The sequence below is a fragment of the Saccopteryx bilineata genome, chromosome 1 (genome assembly GCF_036850765.1).
Source record: "Saccopteryx bilineata isolate mSacBil1 chromosome 1, mSacBil1_pri_phased_curated, whole genome shotgun sequence".
Lineage (NCBI taxonomy): Eukaryota > Metazoa > Chordata > Mammalia > Chiroptera > Emballonuridae > Saccopteryx > Saccopteryx bilineata.
Genome location: NC_089490.1, coordinates 31,910,636 through 31,934,307, shown reverse-complemented (window position 1 = coordinate 31,934,307; position 23,672 = coordinate 31,910,636). Strand labels below are relative to the sequence as shown.

The 23,672-nt window shown below is 37.9% G+C and overlaps 1 protein-coding gene across 2 annotated transcripts in view; it reads right to left on the bottom strand.

Moving 5' to 3' along the window:
* Window positions 1-16,437, bottom strand: part of HCRTR2 (hypocretin receptor 2) — a 118,607-nt gene extending 102,170 nt beyond the window's left edge. For both annotated transcript variants that reach the window (XM_066252983.1, XM_066252982.1), the window contains exon 1: window positions 16,201-16,437. In XM_066252983.1, coding sequence (XP_066109080.1) covers window positions 16,201-16,426 — 226 coding nt within the window. In that variant the 5' untranslated portion in view covers window positions 16,427-16,437. The remainder of the gene's footprint in view (window positions 1-16,200) is intronic.
* Window positions 16,438-23,672: the final 7,235 nt, after the last annotated feature.

The window sequence follows — 23,672 nt, the reverse complement described above, 5'->3', positions numbered from 1 at the left end:
TAATTTTTCATTTTTGTTTCTTGATGCTTGAGTCAAGGTGAATCTCTTCCCAATCAAAAAAGCACAGCTGTGGTAATTTTATACATAGGAAAGCCAAGAGTAAAACATTATGTAAGAAAGAATTTTGTATTCACTATGCAGAACCTTCTATAGTCTTTCATATCTATGGTAATGCACGAAAAGTTATGGACATAAAAGATGACTGGTTCTTAGTCACAGGTTTACTTCACCTGGCTTGACTTAGTACTTAAAATCCTGACTCTATATGCAAATGCTCACCATACACTTCCCTGAACAATCTCAAACTGTATAGTTGCTTTGATTCTTTCCCCTTCCCTACTTGAAACCTTCTTCTCCCCATATCTCAATAAGTGGCACCAACATCCATTTACTTGTCATGAAAATGTTTACTCTTCTCTTTTTCTCATGCCCATATGCAATCCATCAGCAAATCCTGTTGGTCTTACTGTCAAAATATATCATAAATGTCACCACTAGAATATAAGTTTGCTAAGGAGAGGAGTTTTGCCTGTTTTGTTTAGTTGTTATAGTACACAATAGCTAGTTTCTTTTTGAAACCATAAATTTTAGTGTTGCAAAGAAGGTCCTTCCACTTGATTCACCTAACAAATTTATATCTCTTTGTATGCTTTTAATTATTCCAGAAGACATTGTTTAATTAATGCTCACACAAACTGTATAGATTGCTGGCATAGCAACAAAGAAAAATACCTTTCAGTAGCAAACTAATTGTGAGTAACATATGAGGAAGGAAGCCCTACCTCCTAGTGAACAGCTATATCTGTATACATTTCTAGGGATTCTACCTCAACCGGCCTTGGCCAAATTCATGTTGATCCTCCACTCACACTTGATTATCTTTTTACAGTCCTTGTCTATGTTAGAAAAGACAGATAAGACAATCAGTATTCTTTCTTTGGGCAAAAAAGTCTATTATTTAAAAGATTATTTTCTATTCCCATCAATATCTTGTGTGTGTGTGTGTGTGTGTGTGTGTGTGTGTGTGTATTCTGTATTCAATTTCACTGCCTTGGTTTAACCCTTATAATCATCTTTCTGAAAAGTCTCAACAGGCTCCTAACTGGCTTCCCATTATCTGGTCTCTCATAAATTCCACTTCTTAACGTTGCTCTCGACTAATCCTCCTTTGGAAGTTCTGATATATTATAACTTATTATTTTTAAACTCCAGGGATTTTAAACTATTTACATCGACTCTACCATAATATATCATAACATGTGTCTGTGTGGCAGATACCCACAAAGTAAAGGTCTTAGAAAGCAACAAAACATCAGCAGAGATTACTTGAAGTCTCGGTTACTTAAAATTACCTGGAAAAGTTCATTAAAACCTGTGTTTTACTGAAATTCCTCAAATGACATTTTCAACATAGTTATTTATATATCTGTAAGCAATCATGAATTTATTCTAGCTACTTCATCAATTTAGGTATAATTTCTTTTCATCCACTGGAGCTTTTAAAAATTATACTCAAATGCCAACAATGTCTCAAATGCTACCTCTGAAGCAAAGGACAACCTCCCAACCCAAGTCAGTTCCAACTTTTGTGTTTCCAAATTCTAACACTTAGTATATGATTGGTCAGTAACCCATATTATGGTCTATTGTTTCTATGTTAGTCTCTCCCACAAGATTAGAAATTCCTTGTAGGTAAAGACAATGCCTCATTCACTTTTGTGTTTCTGCCACAGAATGTAATATAACAGATTACACATTGTGGGTGTTCAATAAATATTTGCTGGATGAAATAAGAAAAGAAAATAGCTCCAAATTAGATAAGCCCTAGAAAACCTATATGTATGTTGGTTCAGGCTACTTTATTTTATTTTATTTTTTGTATACCTTTTGCTGCTACAGTTGGACTGAGCCCTTTGCTTCTCTTTGTTGCTTTTATTTCCATTTGGATGATACAGGTATATGTGCATGACTTCAACCAACCATCTGTAGATACTGCCATTGTTGTCGATTGTGACTGAACACTCAAAGAAGTCTTATCAACTCTTGTTTAGCAAGAGAGAAAAATCTATGCCAGGCTTGACTTTTGCTGTTGCTCCTCTTCCCCTCTCTGTGGCCAGGTACTTACAGTGAGTTACATATTACTGAGGCAGTGGTGATTAGTCATCAAAACTTGAGACCCTTTCAGTTGAGTTTACAAAATAATGTGTAAGAAAATTTGTTTTCCTTAAATCACACATATTTTATTTTTCAACTTGTTATGCACATTAGCATCATTGCATTATCCAAGAAGGAATGGAACTAGAGAACAGAGCACTGCATTTATTTAGTGTTCAGAAATGGGGAAGCAAAGTGATGATATGAAAAGCTATTTAAACAAATAACACAACAGCAGCTCTCTAATATTAAATGTTATTCATTATCTAGAAAAAAAAGAGTAATAGCCCAATCACACAGGTTATTGCACAATTAACTAAAATGTTGAAAAGTTATGTAATGAGGGCATTATAACAACTCCAAACACCTTAGTGTGTAAATTCTATTAGAATTTACTTGATTAACAATGAGAAATATTGATAAAATTGGTTTAACTGGTCAAGGTCTGCCAGAATTGCAATACCTCCTTTTTTTTAAGCAAGATAGCACTTTGATTTTAAAAAATTTATAATTTTATAGACATTTCAGGAAACTGAGGTCTAGAGTTTGTCTAAAGGGTTTTCTTTTTCCTTATTCCTCATTAAATGAAGTGTCTAAAACTATTCAGCTATTATTAACACTGCTCTTGTGCTCCATCTGAAAGTATAATTTTTTTCAATTGCCTGCATAGCTAGTATACTTATGACCAAAATTGTCATACCACTGGAAATGGTCAGAATGACAAAGGATTTCTTTTGTTGAGTCCCTACAGGCATTCCTAAAACATTCTGGCAGATGAGGGCACACTTGGCCCTTTGCAGAAAGCCTGGAGTCCTGGTAACAGTCAGTCCTAGCACTCTTACTGTGTCTGGATACAAATGGTCAAATATTTTCTTAAATTTTTATATAAACATTTTTAAAAACTAAGAATTACTTCAAAATAAAGAACAAAGAGGGCTTAAGACAACTTTTATACATTACTTGTTCTCCTCAGTTATTGCAAAAATTTATTTGGAAGATTCTTGGTATAACTTTCTTGATGGGAAAAAATCCTACACATCCCACTTGTTTTTCATGATAGGAGCCAAGTAGTTTCAGAGTAATGTCAAAGGGATCTCAGTACTAAGGAGGGAGTTGCAAATGTTCTTCCAAATCATTACTGTAGTAATTCTATAATATTCATTTTAAAGTGTGCGTTCAAGATATTGACCAAAATTATCACTAACATAACTCAACTTACTGAGGTTTTATCTTAGCTTTCTATATCAAAGAAATTTAAAGCCTGTGATGCCTAATTTTTTGATGTACTCATCACTAAAGTGTGTCTCCTTATGGAAGCCTAATACTTTCATTCACTTGGTAGGTAAAAATTGCAGAATGCACTGTTCTAAACAATGAGGATGCACCTTCAAAACAAAAATGAAGGCTCTATTCTCATGGAATTTGCATGATACTGAAAGGGAGACAGAGAAAAAAATTAACAAATAAACCGAGAATATAATTTCAAACAGTAATAAGTTCTATAACAAAAATAAAATGGGTCATGATCATAGTACATGAGGGGAATGATGATTCAGACAGGGCCTTCTTAGAGACTTTGTCTGAAGATGTGACATGTGACCTAAGAAGGAGTCAGCCTTGAGAGGGTCAGAGGGGTTAGACATTGTGGAGGTCCTGAAGCAAGAATACACGGAGTCTGTTCAAGGAAATTAACTTATGCTACAATGACCAAGAGATGCTCCTTTTTGCATGAATGTTAATTCAAGGACTTTATCATCTCTAGTGTATTTACTTTTTTTTTTTGCTTTTCTGCTTTTATTCAGAGGATAGATGAAAATATCTCTTGAAGGAAAGTCAAGGCTTTATACCCAGTTTTGACATTTTTAATGATTAGAAGATAGCTTCTTACTCTTGCATGAAAAAAAACTAGGCTGTATTAAAATCCTATTAGCCATAAAATGCATCCCTCAAGTGTCTGTGTATGTGCCTGGGAGCGCACAGGCATGTGTCTTGATGAGTTTTTAAGTTCTTAAATCTCACTTTCCCTTTTCCACTGAGATAGTGCGGATTCATTTCAGTGACTGGTTGCAAAGTTCTTTATGTCTGAGAAAAATAAAACACGTAAGTCTATAAACTAGGGTTACTGACTTTCAGAAATCTATGTGTCTCATCATCACCATCTCTGATGACTTTAAAAGTGATGTCTTTCGAGGCTTACTATGTCTGAATTCTAAATCAAACTCAAGCATACATGTCCCAATAATTATGAAGCAGTTTTCTTCACCAGCTAGTGAGATTTATTAATAAATTTGTTAAAGCTTTCTAAAACTGTGAAATTTTTATATTAAGTATTCCAACTGGAAAGATTAAGTTTTAAGCTATTCTATCATAATGAAGAGTTGATTCGGTTTTACCCAATGACAGAATGGTTTCGTAAATGCTTAATGATACCTTTGGACTTCCACCCAGAAAGATTAGCACAATCTGCACATTTTGAGAAAGACAATTTGGCTTCAAAATGGTATTTACAGGCAATGTAGTTCTCTACCAAAATAGATGACTCATCAAAATTACTCTGAACTGATGAAATGAATTATTATAGGCAGTGCCTTTTTGACCCCATTTCTAGCAATGTAGTGATGAAATCAAGGTCCCACATGGTTATAAACCACGTTCTTTATAAATTCATTTTGGAATAACACAGTAGGAATAAAAACTCATTGAAAATCTAGAAAAGAACATGAAAATTTTTAATCACCACTGTATTTCCATTATGAAGTAGAAAGAGCAAATAAAAGGTTTTAAAATATATATTTAATTATTTCCAGTTTTAAAACTTTCTATATATTTTATTTTAACTTTAAAAAAAATACATGTATTGGGTATAACACTGGTTAATAACATTATAGAAATTTCAGGTGGACAACTTTCTAACATACCATCTCTATACTCCATTGTGCAAAAGTTTTTTAAAAATAACCACAGGTTTTAAAATTTTTGAATGAAGTATTATCATATCGACTTGTAGAGAAATGTTCCTGTTAATTCCCTTACGTCTAACCTGGGGTCAATGTGATATATTCATTGATTTTTGAAGGACAAAAATGCCATTTAGGATTAATTTTCAAATTAGCATCTTTAGAAAATTGCAAGTAAGTTAGAATAAAAATTGGAGATTTCATTGAAATGTATAAAATAAATTTCATCAGATCTCAAATATTTCATTTATGGGTTTTAGCGTTTTGAGTATAGAAATGTTTTAAAACCTCCAAACTAAGTTATTATAAAAATGATTTTAGTGAAAACTACATAGAATATTGATAGATATTAATAAAGCCATGACATGTAAGATACATACATCTTTTAGGAAAAGATATGAAAACTTATTTAAACAGAATTTTCTTCTCAAATATAAACTATAAAGCAAAAATAGCAACAATTTTTTCTATATTTTAGTCTTTTCACTTCTGTATTTTTTCTCCTCATTTTCTTCCTTTCTCCTTTCCTCAGCATGTAGAAAACCTCATTGAGGTAATTATTTAGAGAATTTTGATTTTCTTTTATTATCAATTTTATTTTTATTGAAGTAAGGCTTGGATAATGAGCCCCAAATAGGACAAAAACTTAAGTGTAAAACCTTCACAAGTCTTTCTCCTTTTGGATTTACTCTTTATATAAATATTAGCCCCAGAATGCTCTCAAGAAAAACACAGACCAATGGCAGCACTCTCCTAAAAACCTTTTAAGGCTCCCTTTAAATGACATGGTCAAAGCCAGCCTAGATCTTCAGAACGGTACACGAGGCCTTTCATAACCCAGCCTTATCGAGTGCTCCAGCCTCATGTCTAGACTCTCCCTGTCTGCAGTTACACTCGAGATATCCAAATGCTTAACATTCTCTTCATAGCCTATGCTATTTCACGCATCTTTGGCTTTGCTCATGTTGTTTCCTCTGCTTAGAACACCCTTATCCAATTTTCTTCACCTGTATAACATGAATTTATGCATTAAAACTCAGTGTAGGTGTCATCTCCTCTTGGATCTTTTTCTAATCCCCCAACTGGAATGAAGTGCCCTTCTTATATGCTTTCATTGTAGCCTATCGCTGTTTGTCAGAGCACTTGCCACATTAAATTGACATAATCAATTAATATGCTTGTCTCTCCAACTGGAGTTTAGGTTCCTTGGTTTATATTATCTTTGGACCCTAGATTTTTTTTTTTTTTTTTTTTTGTGACAGAGAGTGTGGGAGGGGGGCAGATAGGGACAGACAGACAGAACAGGAGAGAGATGAGAAGCATCAATTCTTTGTTGCGGCACTTTAGTTGTTCATTGATTGCTTTCTCATATGTGCCTTGACAGGGGGGCTACAGCAGAGTGAGTGACTCCTTGCTCAATTCAGCAACCTTGAGCTCAAGCTGGTGAGCCTTGCTCAAACCAGATGAGGCTATGCCCAAGTTGGTGATATTGGTGTTTCGAACCTGGGTCCTCCGCGTCCCTGTCCAATGCTCTATCCACTGTGCCACAGCCTGGTCAGGCTAGATTCTTATCACAGTAATTAATTTAGCAATGTTTCCCAATAGTATAAGTCATTTTTATTGACAGAGATGCAAAATGTAAAGTGGATATATCTATCAGCTTATCTTAGCCTCATGCCATAAAGTACATGATTCCTCTAAATTCCCTTGTTCTGTGTCTATACAAGTTAAAAATACTTTTAACTCTTGTAAGGTTTTTATGGCAGAGACAGGGTTTCTATACACTTTTCAGACCCATTTTCAGTTAGAGTGATCCAATGTGATGGGTTTTGGCCAAATGATTACGTGTACAATTGACATGTATAAATTTTGGGCGAAGGTAGTTAAGCCAGTAAATTTCTTTCAAGTTCACATTTCTCCTTCAATGACAATTTGAGAGACTGTATAACAACTTATGAAAATATTAAAAACAAATAAATAAAACAAAAACCATATTATTTCACAGCTTCTAAGGGGTCAGGAATTTGAGAAATTTAGCTCGATTTCTCTGTCTCAGAGTCTGTTATTAAGTTTCTGTCAAGGCTGCTACTGCAGACATCTCAAGACTTAATCTGGCTGAAAGGTTTGCTTTTAAGATCATACATGTGATTGTTAGATGGCCATATATGCTCTATGGCTGTTGAATGGGCATTTAAATTTCTTACCATAGGAGTCACTTACAATGAGGCATCTTACTCTCTCCAGAGCAAGAAATCCAAGAGCGAGACAGAGAGTGGGAACTCAAGCAGAGCTGTAATCTTTGACAACGTATTCTTTTTTTTTTTTTTTTTTTTTTGTATTTTTCTGAAGCTGGAAACGGGGAGAGACAGTCAGACAGACTCCCGCATGCGGTCGACCGGGATCCACCCGGCACGCCTGGGCGATGCTCTGCCCACCAGGGGGTGATGCTCTGCCCCTTGGGGCGTCGCTCTGCGAGACCAGAGCCACTCTAGCGCCTGGGGCAGAGGCCAAGGAGCCATCCCCAGCGCCCGGGCCATCTTTGCTCCAATGGACTTTGGCTGAGGAAGGGGAAGAGAGAGACAGAGAGGAAGGGGGGGGGGTGGAGAAGCAAATGGGCGCTTCTCCTGTGTGCTCTGGCCAGGAAACGAACCCAGGTCCCCCACACGCCAAGTCGACGCTCTACCACTGAGCCAACCGGCCAGGGCCGACACCGTATTCTTGAAAGTGACATACTGTCACTTGTGCTGTATGTTGTTGGTACCCTGACCATTCCTGGCCCCATGTAGCAGGGGACTACACAAGGGTGTGAAGACTAGAAAATAGAGGAATATTGGAAGCCCTCTTGGAGGCATACCAGAGAGGCCACATTTTAACATGTTGTGTAAAACACAGAGGACACCTGGACCATAAGTTATTGTATGGAAAAGACTCTACAACCCACATTAGACATTAGATAAGCAAAAATAAACTTTTGTGATGCTAAACTAATGAAAATTCAGGGTTAATTTGTTAGTATGGCATAGCCTACCTATTCAGACCAATAAAACTCTTGTAAAGACACATCTACAGAAAGTCTGTGATAATTGAAAGGACTTCAAGTACTCTAGAACTTGTAAAAGTAACTTATTTTAAATTAAAACACTGTAATTTGCTTTTCTTTTTTTTTCTTTATTTTTTGACCAGGTTTCTAAATTTGGTTATGGTACATCTGAACACAGAATGTTGCCAAAATCACATACCAGAGACATCATAGCTGAAGGCCAGACAAAGGTAGTTAATTTCCCTTATCCTGGCCACTTCTAACATAGAAAACTGGCAAATTTTTCCCAAGCTGACATACAATTCCTGATTCTTGTACTTAGACTTTTCTTTTAAGGTGATTTTTTTTAATTTATTCATTTTTAGAGAGGAGAGAGAGACAGAGAGGAAGAGAGAGGAGAGAGAGACAGAGAGAGAGAAGGGGGGAGGAGCTGGAAGCATCAACTCCCATATGTGCCTTGACCAGGCAAGCCCAGGGTTTCGAACCGGTGACCTCAGCATTTCCAGGTCGACGCTTTATCCACTGCGCCACCACAGGTCTTAAGGTGATTTTAAATCACTTTAAATACTTGAATTTTTTTTTCACTCAATAAGGCCCATCTGAAAAGACTGTCATGAAGGAGAAATGAAACAATATATGTAACAATGTCTTCTGAAGAGTGAAATACTATATAATAGGTATTTGATATTGAAAGTAAATTATTGGAAAAGATTCGATGTTAATAATTCCAAAGTTTTAAAAGAATAAAGTAAAAATTTGTTCTGAAAAGTTTGGTTTTTGTTTATGACAAAATGGTTCTACTAGCAGGAAATTTAACACTTCGGGGGGTCCTCAGGTTAGGATAGTCTTGACATATGATGTTTTGAGTTTACAACACTTACTCGCATAAAAACTATTAAAAATGGAAATGTGAGTGTTTTGGCTTACACTGTTCGTGTCGTGCTTACAGACTATGTGGGTGAACTGGTTTGGAAAAGAAGTCATCAAACTTCCAGACTAGCCTGGAACAATTCTTTAAGAAGGTAGAGAGATCTGCAACAGGTCCTATACCCTCTATATCAGCTGCTTCTCAAGAGGAAACACCTGTAGTCCAGGTAGAATCATCTCCAGCGTCTCCTGCATGTTCCTTAGGCAATCCTGATTCACCTGACCCAGTATCTCCAGCACCTTCTGCAGGTTCTCCTGCCTCTCCAGCTTCCTCCTCCCCATAGGTCACTCTCTCCCACCTTGCAAAGCCCCTTCCAGTGTGCAAACCAACCACAGGAATAAAGGGAAGGAATTATTTTACACTCATTTTTTGTCTTTTTTTCTGTTACTATAGTACAGTATACAGTACAGTATATTTATGTCCTTTCCTTTTTCTATGACTTAGTTGTGGTTTTTGTGTTTAAGATTATGATTTTACAACTGTGCTAGGATAGGTAAGTGACCTAGGCTAGGGTATGTTTCGACTTACACCAAAATTTGGGTTATGTCACTGTTGTAGGAATGGAATAGTGTTGTAACCCAAGGGCCCCTGTATTTTAAATATATATATAAAATCCATTTACTTGGTTAAGAGTTCATCTCTCACTGAGAAAAAGGTAAAACGAATAAATTTAGTCCTAGGAGTCATCTATTAAATACTGGTCATATATGCCATGTATTTCATCTAATACCATTTCAAAGTGTTCTATTGTCAGTGTCTAATAAAGGTCATTCCATCTCTGGTGTGATGAGTAATGCTTCTTTGCACATATGCTTTAAGAACAATATTGTGTGATATAAAGATTGACCTATTTAGTCGATCAAAAGAAGCTTGTGATTTTTTAAAAAGTTAACATTAATCATGTCATAGAAGAAAAAATAAAATTCATGTGTAAGTGTGAAAACTTAAAAAGAAAAAATAAGTCTTTAGATCATGCAAGATACTGAATGTTTATACCCTTAGTCTTACATCGTATCTAAACACAACACCTTCAATAACAAAATAATCCTTGGCCACAATTTTCTAACATGTATCCAGTGAGTCACCCCCTTGACCGGGCAGATACATTTTTGGCAGCACCTATTTTACCTTGAAATTTTTTCTTGTGAAGTAACTGTAGTCTGACCTTGATTAGCTTATCAGATGAGCTCACAGCTGTAGTCTATCAGAAAAATGGCATGGCCACATGCCAGGACAACCCTGTAAATTGTCTAAAGGGCACACCTACATGTCATTTCCACTTTCTTTTCTTCTGTGTTTCTTAATCAGAATTAGAAGCAAAGGAGAGAAACACAATGCAATAACAGAACACAAGCGGGCCGTGGAACCCGGGCAGTTCGTACTGGAAATCTACTGCTGCTACTGACTTACTGGGTGACTAAACTGCGGAACAAGTTCAAGTACCTTTTTCAATGTCATTTTTCTCATTTGTAAAACAAAGGTATTAATTCCCTCATTAAGGTTGCTATGAGGCATCAGTGAAATGTTTACATTCATTATGGAGCCTGATATATATAGTACTCAATACAAATTCATTTTCATTTGCAGGGAGAAAAGGACCTGAGGATGAATATCCTCAACTTTGCCCAACACCTGACACTGACTGAAACCTCCCAGGGAGCCATCACTGAATGGAGCCAATGTCACTAAGGCTGTGTGATACGTCAGAGTGCTGCGGGAACAGAGGGAATGATCTTCCTTCACCAGGGGTGGATACTCCGGAAATCTGAGGAGCTGAGTGAGAACTCAGAGACTTTGGGATGTTAACATAGTTGCAGTACCTGAGGATTTGCAAATACATTTTAATATATAAAATAATTAAGATCATGTAAATAAGTAAAATGCATATGTATGCCCTGATAAAATAAAATAAAAATCTAAAACTGGAATATTGCATTTGTATTTGAGTGTCAAATTTGGCCTCTTTTGAAAATTGGTATTATCTTCATGTTATCTCATTAGTGTCTGTTCATGATGAATGTTGCTATCTTTGAGATAGACATTTAAAAAATTATCTCTCAGATTTGTTCAACTTAAAAACATGATTTATTCTACTCATTAAAAATAAGTGGCGCCTGACCAGGTGGTGGTACAGTGGATAGAGCGTCGGCCTGGGATGCGGAAGACCCAGGTTTAAGACCCCGAGGTCGCCAGCTTGAACGTGGGCTCATCTGGTTTGAGCAAAAATTCACCAGCTTGGACCCAAGGTCGCTGGCTCAAGCAAGGGGTTGCTTGGTCTGCTGAAGGCCCATGGTCAAGGCACATATGAGAAATCAATCAATGAACAACTAAGGTGTCGCAATGCGCATTGAAAAACTAATGATTGATGCTTCTCATCTCTCCATTCCTATCTGTCTGTCCCTGTCTATCCCTCACTCTGACTCTGTCTCTGTAAAAAAATAAAATTAAAAAATTAAAAAAAAATAAGCGGCTATAATTTTAAGAAAAATGTGGAGGTATTACTTTAGTTCAGATAAGCATGTTTTGCATTCTGTTACTAAAAACACATAGATTTAAAGCTTAATTACTATGTTAATATGACCTTTTACAGTCACTATTCATGACTGCTATGGATTCCTGGCAGAGATAATCAATGTGTTATCTCTAACCTCTTTCTGCTTCCTGTGTAGGAGAAAGTGCGTTTGCACACACTCACAAAGCTGAACTGCGCATTAGGAGAAGAAGTGTTAAAGAAATCTCTTATGCTTAGGAGTAGTGAGAACCTATAGATCTACCATTTTCACATCTGTGACATAATTTTAGCTGTGCATAAAACAATGCTATCACAAATATTTTTCCCATCTCACCTACTCAATTTAGCTTAACTATTATTGGGTAAATCCTTAACGGGCAGCAGGCTTTAACTAAGCTACACCAGCATATCATTGCCAGTGTGTGTGTATGTGGGGGCTATTTAAAACATTAACAGTAGTAGACCAACCAAATAACAACTCTGTGAATTCAGTGCAGGCAAATTGAAACTGTGAGACAGAAAAAATGACCATGAAAAAAATGACTGTCACAGAGAGGTGGGAAGCCAACGTTAAGCACTCAGTATGGAGGCACTAAGCACCTGTTAGGGAATGGGTGGGTGAAGCTGGTTTGAAAGGAGCATAACACACGCCAAGTCCATTTTACTAAGAGCTGTTAGCTAAATAATCATTGAGAAAAAGGCTAGGTCCACTTTACTAATACCTTTTAGTAAAACAATTCAGAAAAAGGCTAGACCAGAAGCCATAAATAGCTACAGAACTAAGACCAGCCATAGAGGCAGAAGATGGATGCGAACCACATTGGGAAGGAACTGGCAGTTAGCATTTACTATAAGTCAAAGAAAAAAATATATATACACACATACATATGATATTGTAAATGCATACATACATATAGACATATTTGCATGTGTATACTCTTCTCTATATAGCTATATATTTATATATATTATGTCTTCATCAGATTTCTATAAGGCAGGCATTATCAGCTTGATTTTCAACTGAATAAAAACAGACTTGGAGAGATAAATAACTTGTTAATGGTCACAAAAGAAGCAATAAGCACAGCTGGACTAATGTCACTTGTTGAATGTTCTTATCTTTTATATAGAAGCAACAGGAAAAACAGAAGCATTCCAGGTAAAAATTCAGATGTCTTTAAATGCAGAAGGAACAGAGGCAGAAAACTGCTCCTTCCTTCCAATGTTTACTGTCTGAGCTACCAGAACCCATTTCTCCATCCAGTTTCAACTATAAAAAGTAAGAAGTAGATATTACATTAAATAATTTCCTTTGAGTGTTTCTAAGAGCTTTCTTCCCCCAAACACATTACTTTTAAAAACATAATATTGCTTAAAATGTACTGGTCAAATAAGTAGACACATCTATTTTGCTGTAGTACAAGGTATACTAAAAATAGGGTTTATGAGGCATCATTTTAAAGATAATGGATAAACACTGTTTCCATAAAGAAGCTTGTCCCACCTTCCCCCTAGGACTTAAGTTCTTTAATTAAAAACATGTGTGCCTTTTATTAGACTGTATATACTAATGAAATTCCTTGAAGCATAATAGTTGCCTTAATTTTAATGTCTTTTGTCACATTTTTTTTCCAGGAAACTGCTTTCCATTTCTGGAAAGAAGCACTTGATAGTGGAGAGGGCATATAATGAGAGAGAGGAACTACGGAGTAAAGAAAATTAGGTGGGGATGATCAATACTGGTCATCCTGTTACATCACTTCAGAAAAGGACATTGTGGAGGAAATGACTTCTAACAGGTACATTACATTTGTAAGTTCAACAAGGTTGAGATTTTCCAAGTAGTCAGTTACAAGCAAGTGCTCACGGTGAATGGGCCTGAAGGTCAGTGACTACACCTGCTACTTACACTGTGGTATTCCACCTTCAAGCCCAATGTTGCCTCTTTATTTTACAGAATAATGTGATTTCTTGTCCTGCTAGTCTCTGCATAAAATGACTTATACCAGAGGGGCAAAAAAGAGATCCTCAATCTAATCTGTTTTGTAAATTTGACAGTGACATCAAAGAGCAGGAAGTTGTCTGTGAGTAATGACACTACTCATTTGCTTAAATGTCAAACTTAACCTCATAAACTTTCAGGAAATATGTCAGTAAAGAATAGGTTTCAGTTCAGCCAGAGAGGATTTTAGTGTCATTCGGTGCTAAGGAAAATAGCCGTCAGTATCTTGAGGGCAGAGTGCTTTGAGTAAACCTTTCTGTTTAAAGCTAAATGGAATTGGCCATTTCAGCACTTGGTGCTATGGACAGTGCTTTCTTTCATGAAACAAGTTGTCTTACCATAGATAAGTTCCCTTCTTGAGATTAAAACACACCCCAGGCTAGCAAGCATGCACCCCTAAACTATTCCATTGGTATATAAGCATTGTGCATCACAGGTCTGTGCAAAGCCAGAATAAAATAACAGCAAAGTGGAGCAAACTTTATCATAGAGATTAAACCTGAAATAAGATTAGAGGAGGGAAAGAGTTATGATTTGTAGCTACTCCTACAAAACAAGTCACAATTTTACTGCAATGCATTAACATTTCTCTATGGATAGATTTTTGTCAGAGGGAATGACAGAGTCATTAACACCTTGCAGTAATTTATTAGCAGTGGACATAGGTACAAAGTAAAACAGGAAGTACATGTAATAGGTTTGGAGACACTTAGAAGTAAAAAATTCATTTTCTGTATGCTTTCTAGCTCCAGAGTATAATATCAATAAAAAATTCTGGATCAGAAGTCAGACAAAATAAAACAGGCTCTGAATCATGTTCCTTTAATAAGTCATTTCAATTCTGTAAGTCATGCTTCTTCTTCTGTCCAATGTGGATTACTTTGAGGTTTAAGTGAGAGAATGTATATGAAGGGGTCTGCCACATGTTAGGTACTCAACAGATTTTCACTTTGGATTATTTGTTTCTCATTAAGTGTTAGCATAATGCAGTGAAATGCTGCTATATACTAGTAGTGGTCATGCATCTTAATAGTTGTAACCCTAAGAATGGATGGCAAGAAGAAAAAAAAAAGCAAGAAAGGCATTATTATTAACAGATGAATCCTTATAACCAAGAACCCTATTCATGTGTATTTCCACCTTCATCCATCTTGTTTGCATCCCTCAAATATTCCCTTGTTTACCTTTAAAAAGCCAACAAAAGAAAAATAGTCTAAAATAATACAGGAAGGGCAAACTAAAGTTCTCAGGGGAGTCTTGTTTCTCTTATCAAACACTATTCTACCAACTTTCTCCAGAACACCTCTCAGTCACACATTACCAACTACCCTACCTGCTGAAGTGGTGAGACTACTTGGAGTGCCTCCTGCCCAGACTGACGCTCCAGGGGAGAGAAGATAAAAATGAGCTTAGTACTAAAATCCTGATAAATTCCTTATTATTCTCCATTGCAGCTACAGATTTTTTGCTTTGGACTTCAAATCCTCCTAGCCTATCTCACCTTACTCCTTTTCTTCACCTTTTATAACTGAAAATCAAGAGCATCTGCTCCCAGCCTCCTCTATCTCCTAATATTCTCAACAGAGGTCCCTCCACACAGCCGTCTGCATATGAAATGCCTTTCATTTTCCATTCACCAAGGTGCAGGCTCTCCTTCCATTCACAATTCACGTGAAGCCCTCCTGTGCCTCCTCCCGAAGCTCTTTTTCTTAAGTGGATTTCCAGCTGCCCTAATAAACTCCACCACCACAACCACCACATCGCCATTGCATCCACTGCCCGACCCTCAGAAATTGTGCAGAAATGAGGAGTGGGGAAGTTTGAACGTAAACCTAGACAAGGACAGATAGAGAGAGCCGAGCTTTAAGCTTGCTCTCCTCTTCGGGAGAAAAAAAAAAAAAAATCAATTACAAATATTTCCCAGGCGTGGGGACAAGCATGCTCTGAGGAAAAAAAAAAAAAAAAAATTGACCCGAGTTATTGAATGAATGAATGAATGAATGAATGATGAATGATTGTATCTGCTTGTCACTTTCCTCAGACGGCCCCTCCCTCTTGCTTGTTGTCAGCACGGTTCCTGTATAATCCGCTTCAGCGCCGAAGTGCGCCTTTCTGCCTCGCCTCCGACTTCACTCCCTGCTCTTTTATTCCCACCTCTAGACAGAGCCCCGACCTCCTCGCCAAAGGGCACTCGACCTCGCCCACAAACCCTTTGTGACTCCTGGGCGGCACGGATGGCTTTGCCTTCTGCCCGCTTCGCCTCTCCCCACGCGCCCGAAACACCCAGCCACGCTACACAAAAGGATGACTAATTCCCCCCCTCGGGATCCACCTGGAGATCCCCGTCGCTGCCCCTCTCTCCAAGGCACTTGTAACACAGGTGCTCGCAAAAGAAACGCGGTTCTCCGCTTTTCCCTGCAGAAAAAAGGGAAACACCATTCCCGGGCTCGGTCCTGGTTCCCAAAACCAGAAAACTTTTTTTTTTTTAATAGAAAGCCCCACCCCAAGAGCAGCGGCGACCTCTTTGTTTGCGTCCCGGGGGGAGGAAGGGGGTCTCGGAGCCTTGGCAGCCGGGGGCGAAGGGGGACGTGGCCGCGCGAGACTCACCCAGGACGTTCCCAATGAGAGCCACCACGAACACGATGATGTACCCCGCGATCAAGACCCACTCGTATTCTTTGGGGTGGAGGTATTCCCTCCACAGGTACCGCAGGAATTCCTCGTCGTCATAGTCGGTGAGGTTTAAAAAGGGCTCCTGAGTCTCATTCAGCTCCAAAGCAGATGACCAGTTGTTGCAACAAGGGGGTGAGTCCTCCAGTTTGGTGCCGGACATCACGGGCTCGAGTCCGGTTCGGCTCAGTGCTGCAAGCTGCTCCTCTCCTGCCCCATGAGCACTGCTGGTTCGCGGTGGGAAGGCAGGCTGCGCGGAGAGGCGCCCGGGGGCTCCGGAGCAGAAAATGACGTGAAAAGTTAACGAGCCAATGCCTCCTCCGGAGTCTTCTGCCGGGCAACTTCTGCAGCGCCGGGGCCGTCTGGGCAGGAGCTTCTGCGCCGGGAGACAGGCGGCAGAGGCGCTGGGGACCCGGCCCCAGAGGCTGCAGAAATGACACCGTGAGCAGACGCTCCTCGGGCTCGGCTCAGTCACTCCTCATTCCAGCACTGAGCCCGCGGCCCGCAGCCTCCTTCCGCGCTGACGGAGAGCCCAAGTAGGAGGGGGGAAAAAGTAACGAAAATGATTTTTACCTGTTTGTCTGCGGGTGCACTCTCCCTCTTTTCTACTCCCCCCCCCCCTCCATGTTTCACATGCCGTTTCCATTCACCGTAGACGTGTGGGTCTGTGGATATGGCAAGCATGTCAACACATGGTTAACCGGGGATTTATTGATGCATTTGTCTCTGCAATGGAAATGGAAAGGTAATGAGGAGGAACCACTGTGGTCTTCAGCAGGACCGTGCAAAAAAGTCCTTTTGGACAACTATTTTAACATGTGTTTTCCTTTGCCAATTTAGCACTTGCTGCATCTTTTAAGACATCGTTTCTTCTCTCTCCCCTTCCTCCAAACTGGGGAAAGAGACCCTGGTTAAGATATATTTAGTCGGAATTTGTATTTGCAACAGCAAGTGCCATATGACACAGCAGCAGATCCTTAAAGGACACGAGGGTGATGGATGTGCTCATTGTTAATGGTATCACGCAGAGGAGACATACCAAACAGCATGAAACAGATTCTCAGTAGGAAGGAGTGGTAGACACAAGAGTGCTCTCTCTGGTGAATACCACACCCCGCTGGGCTTTCTCCTCGTTGACTCAGGACTGACAGCGCCTGTCATCCTCTCCTTAATTGATTTGGGCTCTATGGAGAAAAGTATTTTGAGATTTGTCTGGGTTTGAATTCAGGATTCTTTCCTTCCCAATAAGCATGCTAGGAATATTGCATTTGATTGATTACTATCTCGGAGTAGGGAAGGACCTTGGAGTCAACTAGGCTAAACTTCAGCTAAATATGAGAAGCCTCTGATTTGTCCCTACCTGGTTAGGATGTGATCATTTATTACCCCCGCTGTGATGGGACTGCCCTGAAGATTAGAAAACTGCTCCTTACAGGGAAAGGAGCTCTTAAACCAGCACTTGTCTTTCTCGGTCTTTTACTCCCAATGACTAGTTTGCATCTTGCTGCTACACAAAATAAAATTTCCAAATGACAATTCTTCACACATTCAAAATAAGCATCACAGCCCCCTCCCCTTTCCATGCTCTTTTCATTTATTCACCTTTCCCCAATTATTTCTATTGTTTCTCAAAATGACACTATCTCTACAACCTATATTTGCTTGTTCTTTCTTTAGACAGTTGTCAATAACTTGGATAACATGCACCTAAGAGAAACTATAATAATCTGGTTTGGATCTTGCCAGTAAAAACTGTCTATTATTACTTAGACGCAACCAATGTTTGTATCTAATTATTTTCTTCAACAGTCACAAGACATTGAGGGTTCATATTGAGCATTTAGTCAACCACCTTACCACGAGCCTCAACCATAATTCTTCACATTGGTATTGTACATTATACTTTACAAAATTCCTTTATATGCATTATTTTTTAAACCTGAGGGGTTATTATTAGGTCACAGATAGGAAAGCTGTTCCTGAAGAAATTACATAATTTACCAAGTCAATCCACTGCTTAGTGGCAAAACCATCCAGTTCATCTTATCCTAGTTTGGTGCTTTTATTATTTTACAAATGTCATATTTCAGAAGAAATACAATTGTATTTTCTCTAGTCAAATTTCTTTTTAAGGGAATAAGTAGGTATTTTTTGGATATATACTGTACTTACTTAGGGCTCTTGTTCTACTCTGAGTGATACAAGTTAATCAAGGTTACTACTTTGAATTTTACTTTCCAGTGAATTTAGAAGAAAAACAAATCAAATAATAAATACATAAGAAAAATGTTAGGAAACAATTAGTGCTATGTTGAAAACCAAACAGGGTGAAGTGATGATGAGTGGAGAATCCCAATGGCCATGTTAGAAACAGATGGTCAAAAAAGCCCATGTGACAAAAGATACATGCATATATTAATTTAATGTTGTTAATTTGGAGTTTCATTAGCTCTTCCTAAATGCTGTCCCTATTATCCAAAGCATTAGTCATTTCTCCAGACCCTTGTCATCAGTAAATTTGACAAGCAGGCCTTCTATTGTATAGTTACATTCAAGTTCTGTAACAGAACTTGTATAGTTACATTACAGTTCTGTAACTATACATCTAATGTATAGTTACATTCAAGTTCATTTATACAACTCTGCTAACTTTGTCCTGTGGTGTATGTGTTCCTCTGATTTATTAATATCTGTATTTTCCTCTTCAGTTTACTATTCTTTTCAAAATAGGAAAGGTTGTTGCAACTTTAGTACCAATCTATATTCATTAATGTCTGTGAATTCCTTGTAGTTGACATTTCATAAATACGGACCCTAGCCCTGGCAAGGTAGCTCAGTTGGTTGGAGCCTCGCTCCAAAGCACAGAGGTTGCCCGTTTGATCCTTGGTCAGGGCACATACAGGAACAGCATGATGTTCCTGTCTCTCTGTCTCTTTCTCCCTGCCTCTATCTCTCTAAAAGAAAAAAAAAAATAGAGAGAGCCAGTATACTATTTACTAAGGAATAGGTGCCCTTAGCTTTCATTATGTGGCACTTCAACTTGTCTATACTTCAAACTGCTCTTTTTAAGTCTTCTATCTGCAATTAATCATCGCTCTTTACCAGTGAATAAGGAGTGAATAAGCCCACCAGACAGTGTCATTTATTCAGCCCACCAGTGAATAAGGATTGAATTAGCATGTAAATAAGGAGAGGTAAAACTATTTTCAAGATTTTGTCCTGTTATCTGCTTTATGTTGTGACAAGCCTGGATTTATCATGATCCTATATGTATCCCATTGTTTTCTGCCCATAATTTATCAGTTGATTTATTATGTGGTGGCGCTGGCTGGTTGGCTCAGTGGAAAGTGTTGGACTGGGATGTGGATGACCCAGGTTCAAGACCCGAGGTCACCAGCTTGAGCACGGGCTCATCTGGTTTGAGAAAAGCTCACCAGCTTGGACCCAAGGTCACTGGCTCGAGAAAGGGGTCACTCGGTCTGCTGTAGCCCCCCGGTCAAGGCACATATGAGAAAGCAATCAATGAACAACTAAGAGGTTGCAACAAAAAACTAATGATTGATGCTTCTCATCTCTCTCCATTCCTGTCTGTCTGTCTCTATCTATCCCTCTCTCTGACTCTCTCTCTCTGTCTCTATAAAAAACAAAAACAAAAAAACACAAGACAGTAAAGAAAGTTCCAAATTGGTTCAGTGATGACCTCTTAAGGTTGCTATAAGAATTAAATGAACTGATTTTTTAGAACTGTGTTATATAGAGAGTAATCTAAAAAGGTTTGTTGAATAAAATGTAAAACTATATGCTCTCATAGCGTGACTATTATTTGCTATACATATCAATTACTCTAAGTGTTAAAATATTATTTTAAATGTAGTTTACAATAGTTTGAGTAATTCTAACTACCCACTTAAAACTGTGTCTGTCCCTTTTATTTTAGCTCTCCCACTAACCCAAATATATTAAAAAAGACAAAGAAAAATAAAATTCAACACCAATTTTTTTTTCTCTCTCAGTGGTTGGAGTTAAATTGCTCAGAGAGCTCAGATTATATGGGATATCCCAGATTTTACATTCTTATCCCTGGTGTGAGACCATATTTTTTGCAGCTTTATGGATAACTTTATGGATGCATTTCAATAAATATTTTGGAGTATGTTATCTGTGCCCAGGAGTTTAGCTAAGAGCTGGGGGCATAACGATCAGATACAGTCTGTCCTCAGTTGTCTCTCAGCCCACCAGTGAATTAGATGAAGAAGGAAGTCACTGTGAATTTCTAGAGTAGAGTGATATACAGTGTCATGAGGACATGAAAAACACCCAATTTAGCTGGAGAAAACTTAAATGGATGGCTCCCCTACAGGGAAAGTCACTCTTGAGCTGACCCCCTTGAAGGAAGGAGGACATTGCTAAGTGGTTAAGGGTGCATCGATGTGTTCAGGCAGAGGGGGCAGCATTCCCTAGAGGCTCGGGAAGCAGGAAAAAACCTGGAGTGGATTGGCAAAAGCAAGGTGAACTGAGCAAGGTGAAGCTTTTACAACAACCTCTGGCAGTAATGTGGAGAATGGATTGGAGCAGGGTGAGACACCAGAAAAAGGTTCTAGGTAGCAGGTGAATGTAACGATCCTGCTGCCAGAAGGAATGAAGCGGCTGTGGGAACGGAGGGGAGCTGGGTGCTATTCAAAACGTTTAGGTTTAATTAGACATCTTTCTGAATGCATGCATATTGTTGTATTACTTTCCTGAGCAAGCCTGACTACATGGAAATAGTACGTTTGGTTTAGTTTTGTTTCTCTATATATACTGCTCACAAAAATTAGGGGATATTTTATAGCTTCATATTTATTTTTGAAATATCCCCTAATTTTCATGAGCTGTATATTTTGAAGAAAGAAACAAGAAGTGTCCCACTGTTGACTCTCTGGTATTTGAAAAGAACTTGTTTTTCTTTTTTATTATCTGTCAGAATGAAACTAAAATCAAGTCTAAGCACTCTCAGTAATGACTGTACTGAGTCTATTAATTCCCCAAATGAATGCATTAGTTTTCTGGAAATTATCTGACATCTCCAGGCTTCAAATAGCATATTTTCTTGCAATATAGCCTTGAGATAAATCTTTCTGGAAAAGTCTCTGAATCACAAGGGGGAAGGAGAAGGAAAAAAAAAATTAGTTTTCTGATAAAAAAGGAGAAAGGGATTTCTGATAAATTGTTACTATTAGGAGTGATTCTTGAATGGGTAACAGGATAAATAAACTCCTGTCCTAAAAAACTTAAGACATTAATAAACTCATCCGTAGCAATTACCAAAACATTTCTCTGTGTTTCTTTTTCATTCCTTACTTCTTTTACCCTTCCCTCTTTTAATTATGTCTGATTTCAGATAAGGTTCTTCTTGCCTTCTATCCTGTATTATAAGGTCTGACATTTTCTCTTCATGGCTTTTTCATTTAACAATATATGAAAACTGCACTCTATTTTTATCCCATTGGAGCATAGACAGACACTGCTCTTCTCTTATTCAGGTTTTTTTTTTTTTTTTTTTGTCTCATGTAAAGCATAGATGAGTAAGCAAGTAATTTAATTCTGCAAAGCAAATGCCCTTAGGTGTACACCTAAAAATGACTGGAAGTGTAAGAAGAGACATCTACTCTATCAAAGTGGGATCAAGACGACTATCCAGAGGACATAATATTTAAGATTAGAACTGAAGAATGAAAATGGTAATCAGATTATGCAAGGGTTGGGAGGGATAGTTGGCACTAGAAGGAAGCAAGTGACTTGTTTGTGAGACATGAACTCAGCACTCACTGAGGGCTTACTCAGGGCAAGCTATACTAAGCACATTATATGAATTAACTAAATTGATCTTCAGGGTGTATGCTTCCACTGACTTTTATCTTCTTCAATTTCTTTCTTTAGCATCTTATAATTTTCCAAGTACCAGTCTTCTACATCCTTGGTTAAATTTATTCCTAGGTATTTTATTCTTTTGGAAGCAATTGTAAATGAAACTGGGGATTTTTTGTTTGTTTATTTAAATTTTTTTTTCTGATACTTTATTATTGGTGTATAAAAAGGCAATGAATTTCTGGATACTTATTTTGTATTCTGCTACTTTACTGAATTCATTTATTAGTTCTAGTAGTTTCTTGGTGCAATTTTCAGGGTTAATGTACATGGATAGAAAGAATGAACATCATTAAAATGTTCATACTATGCAAAGCCATCTATAGGTTTAATACAATTCCTATGAAGATACAAATGGCATATTTCACAGAACTAGAAACAAATATTCCAAAAATTTATAGGAACCACAAAAGACCATAAGTGGCCACAGCAATCTTGAGAAAGAAAAACGAAGTTGGAGGAATCACAGTACCTGATATCAAAGTATACTACAAGGCCATAGTAATCAAAATAGAATGGTACTGGCATAAAAATAGTCATATAGATCAACGGAATAGAAAATAGAGCCCAGCAATAAATCCACACCTTTATATTCAACTAATGTTTGACAAAGGAGGCAAGAATATACAATGAGCCTGACCAGGCAGTGACACAGTGGATAGAGCATCAGACTGGGATGCAGAGGACCCAGGTTTGAGACCCTGAGGTTGCCAGCTTGAGTGCGGGTTCATCCAGTTTGAGCAAAGCTCACCAGCTTGGACCCTGGCTCTGGCTCGAGCAAGGGGTTACTTGGTCTGCTGTGTCCCCCAGTCAAGGCACATATGAGAAAGCAATCAATGAACTAAGGTGCCACAATGAAAAACTGATTGATGCTTCTTATCTCTCTTCATTCCTGTCTGTCTGTCCCCATCTATCCCTCTCTCTGACTCTCTCACTGTCCCCGTAAAAAAATAAAAATTAAATTAAAAAAAGAATATACAATGAAGTAAAGACAGTCTATCCAATAAATGGTGTTGGAAAAATTGGACATATATATGCAAAAAATTTAAATAGACCACCTTGTTACACAATACACAATAATAAACTCAAAATGGATTAAAGACCTAAATTCTAGGCTCAAAACCATAAAAATCCTAGAAAAAATATAGGCAGTAAAATCTCATACATTTCTCATATATATTTGGATATATCAACTCAAGAAAGGGAAACAAAACAAAAAAAATAAATGAATGGGACAACATCAAACTAAAAAGTTTTTGCACAGCCAAGAAAACCAACAATCAAAAGACAACCTACTGAATGAAATAACATATCCACTGATACATCTACTAAGGGCTTAATATCCAAAATTTATAAGGAACTTATAAAACTGAACAACAAAGACAAATAATCCAAAGAAATGGGCAGAGGACCTGAATAGTCACTTCTCCAAAGAGGACATACAGAAAACCAATACACATATGAAAAAAATGCTCAACATCACTAATCATCAGAGAAACGCA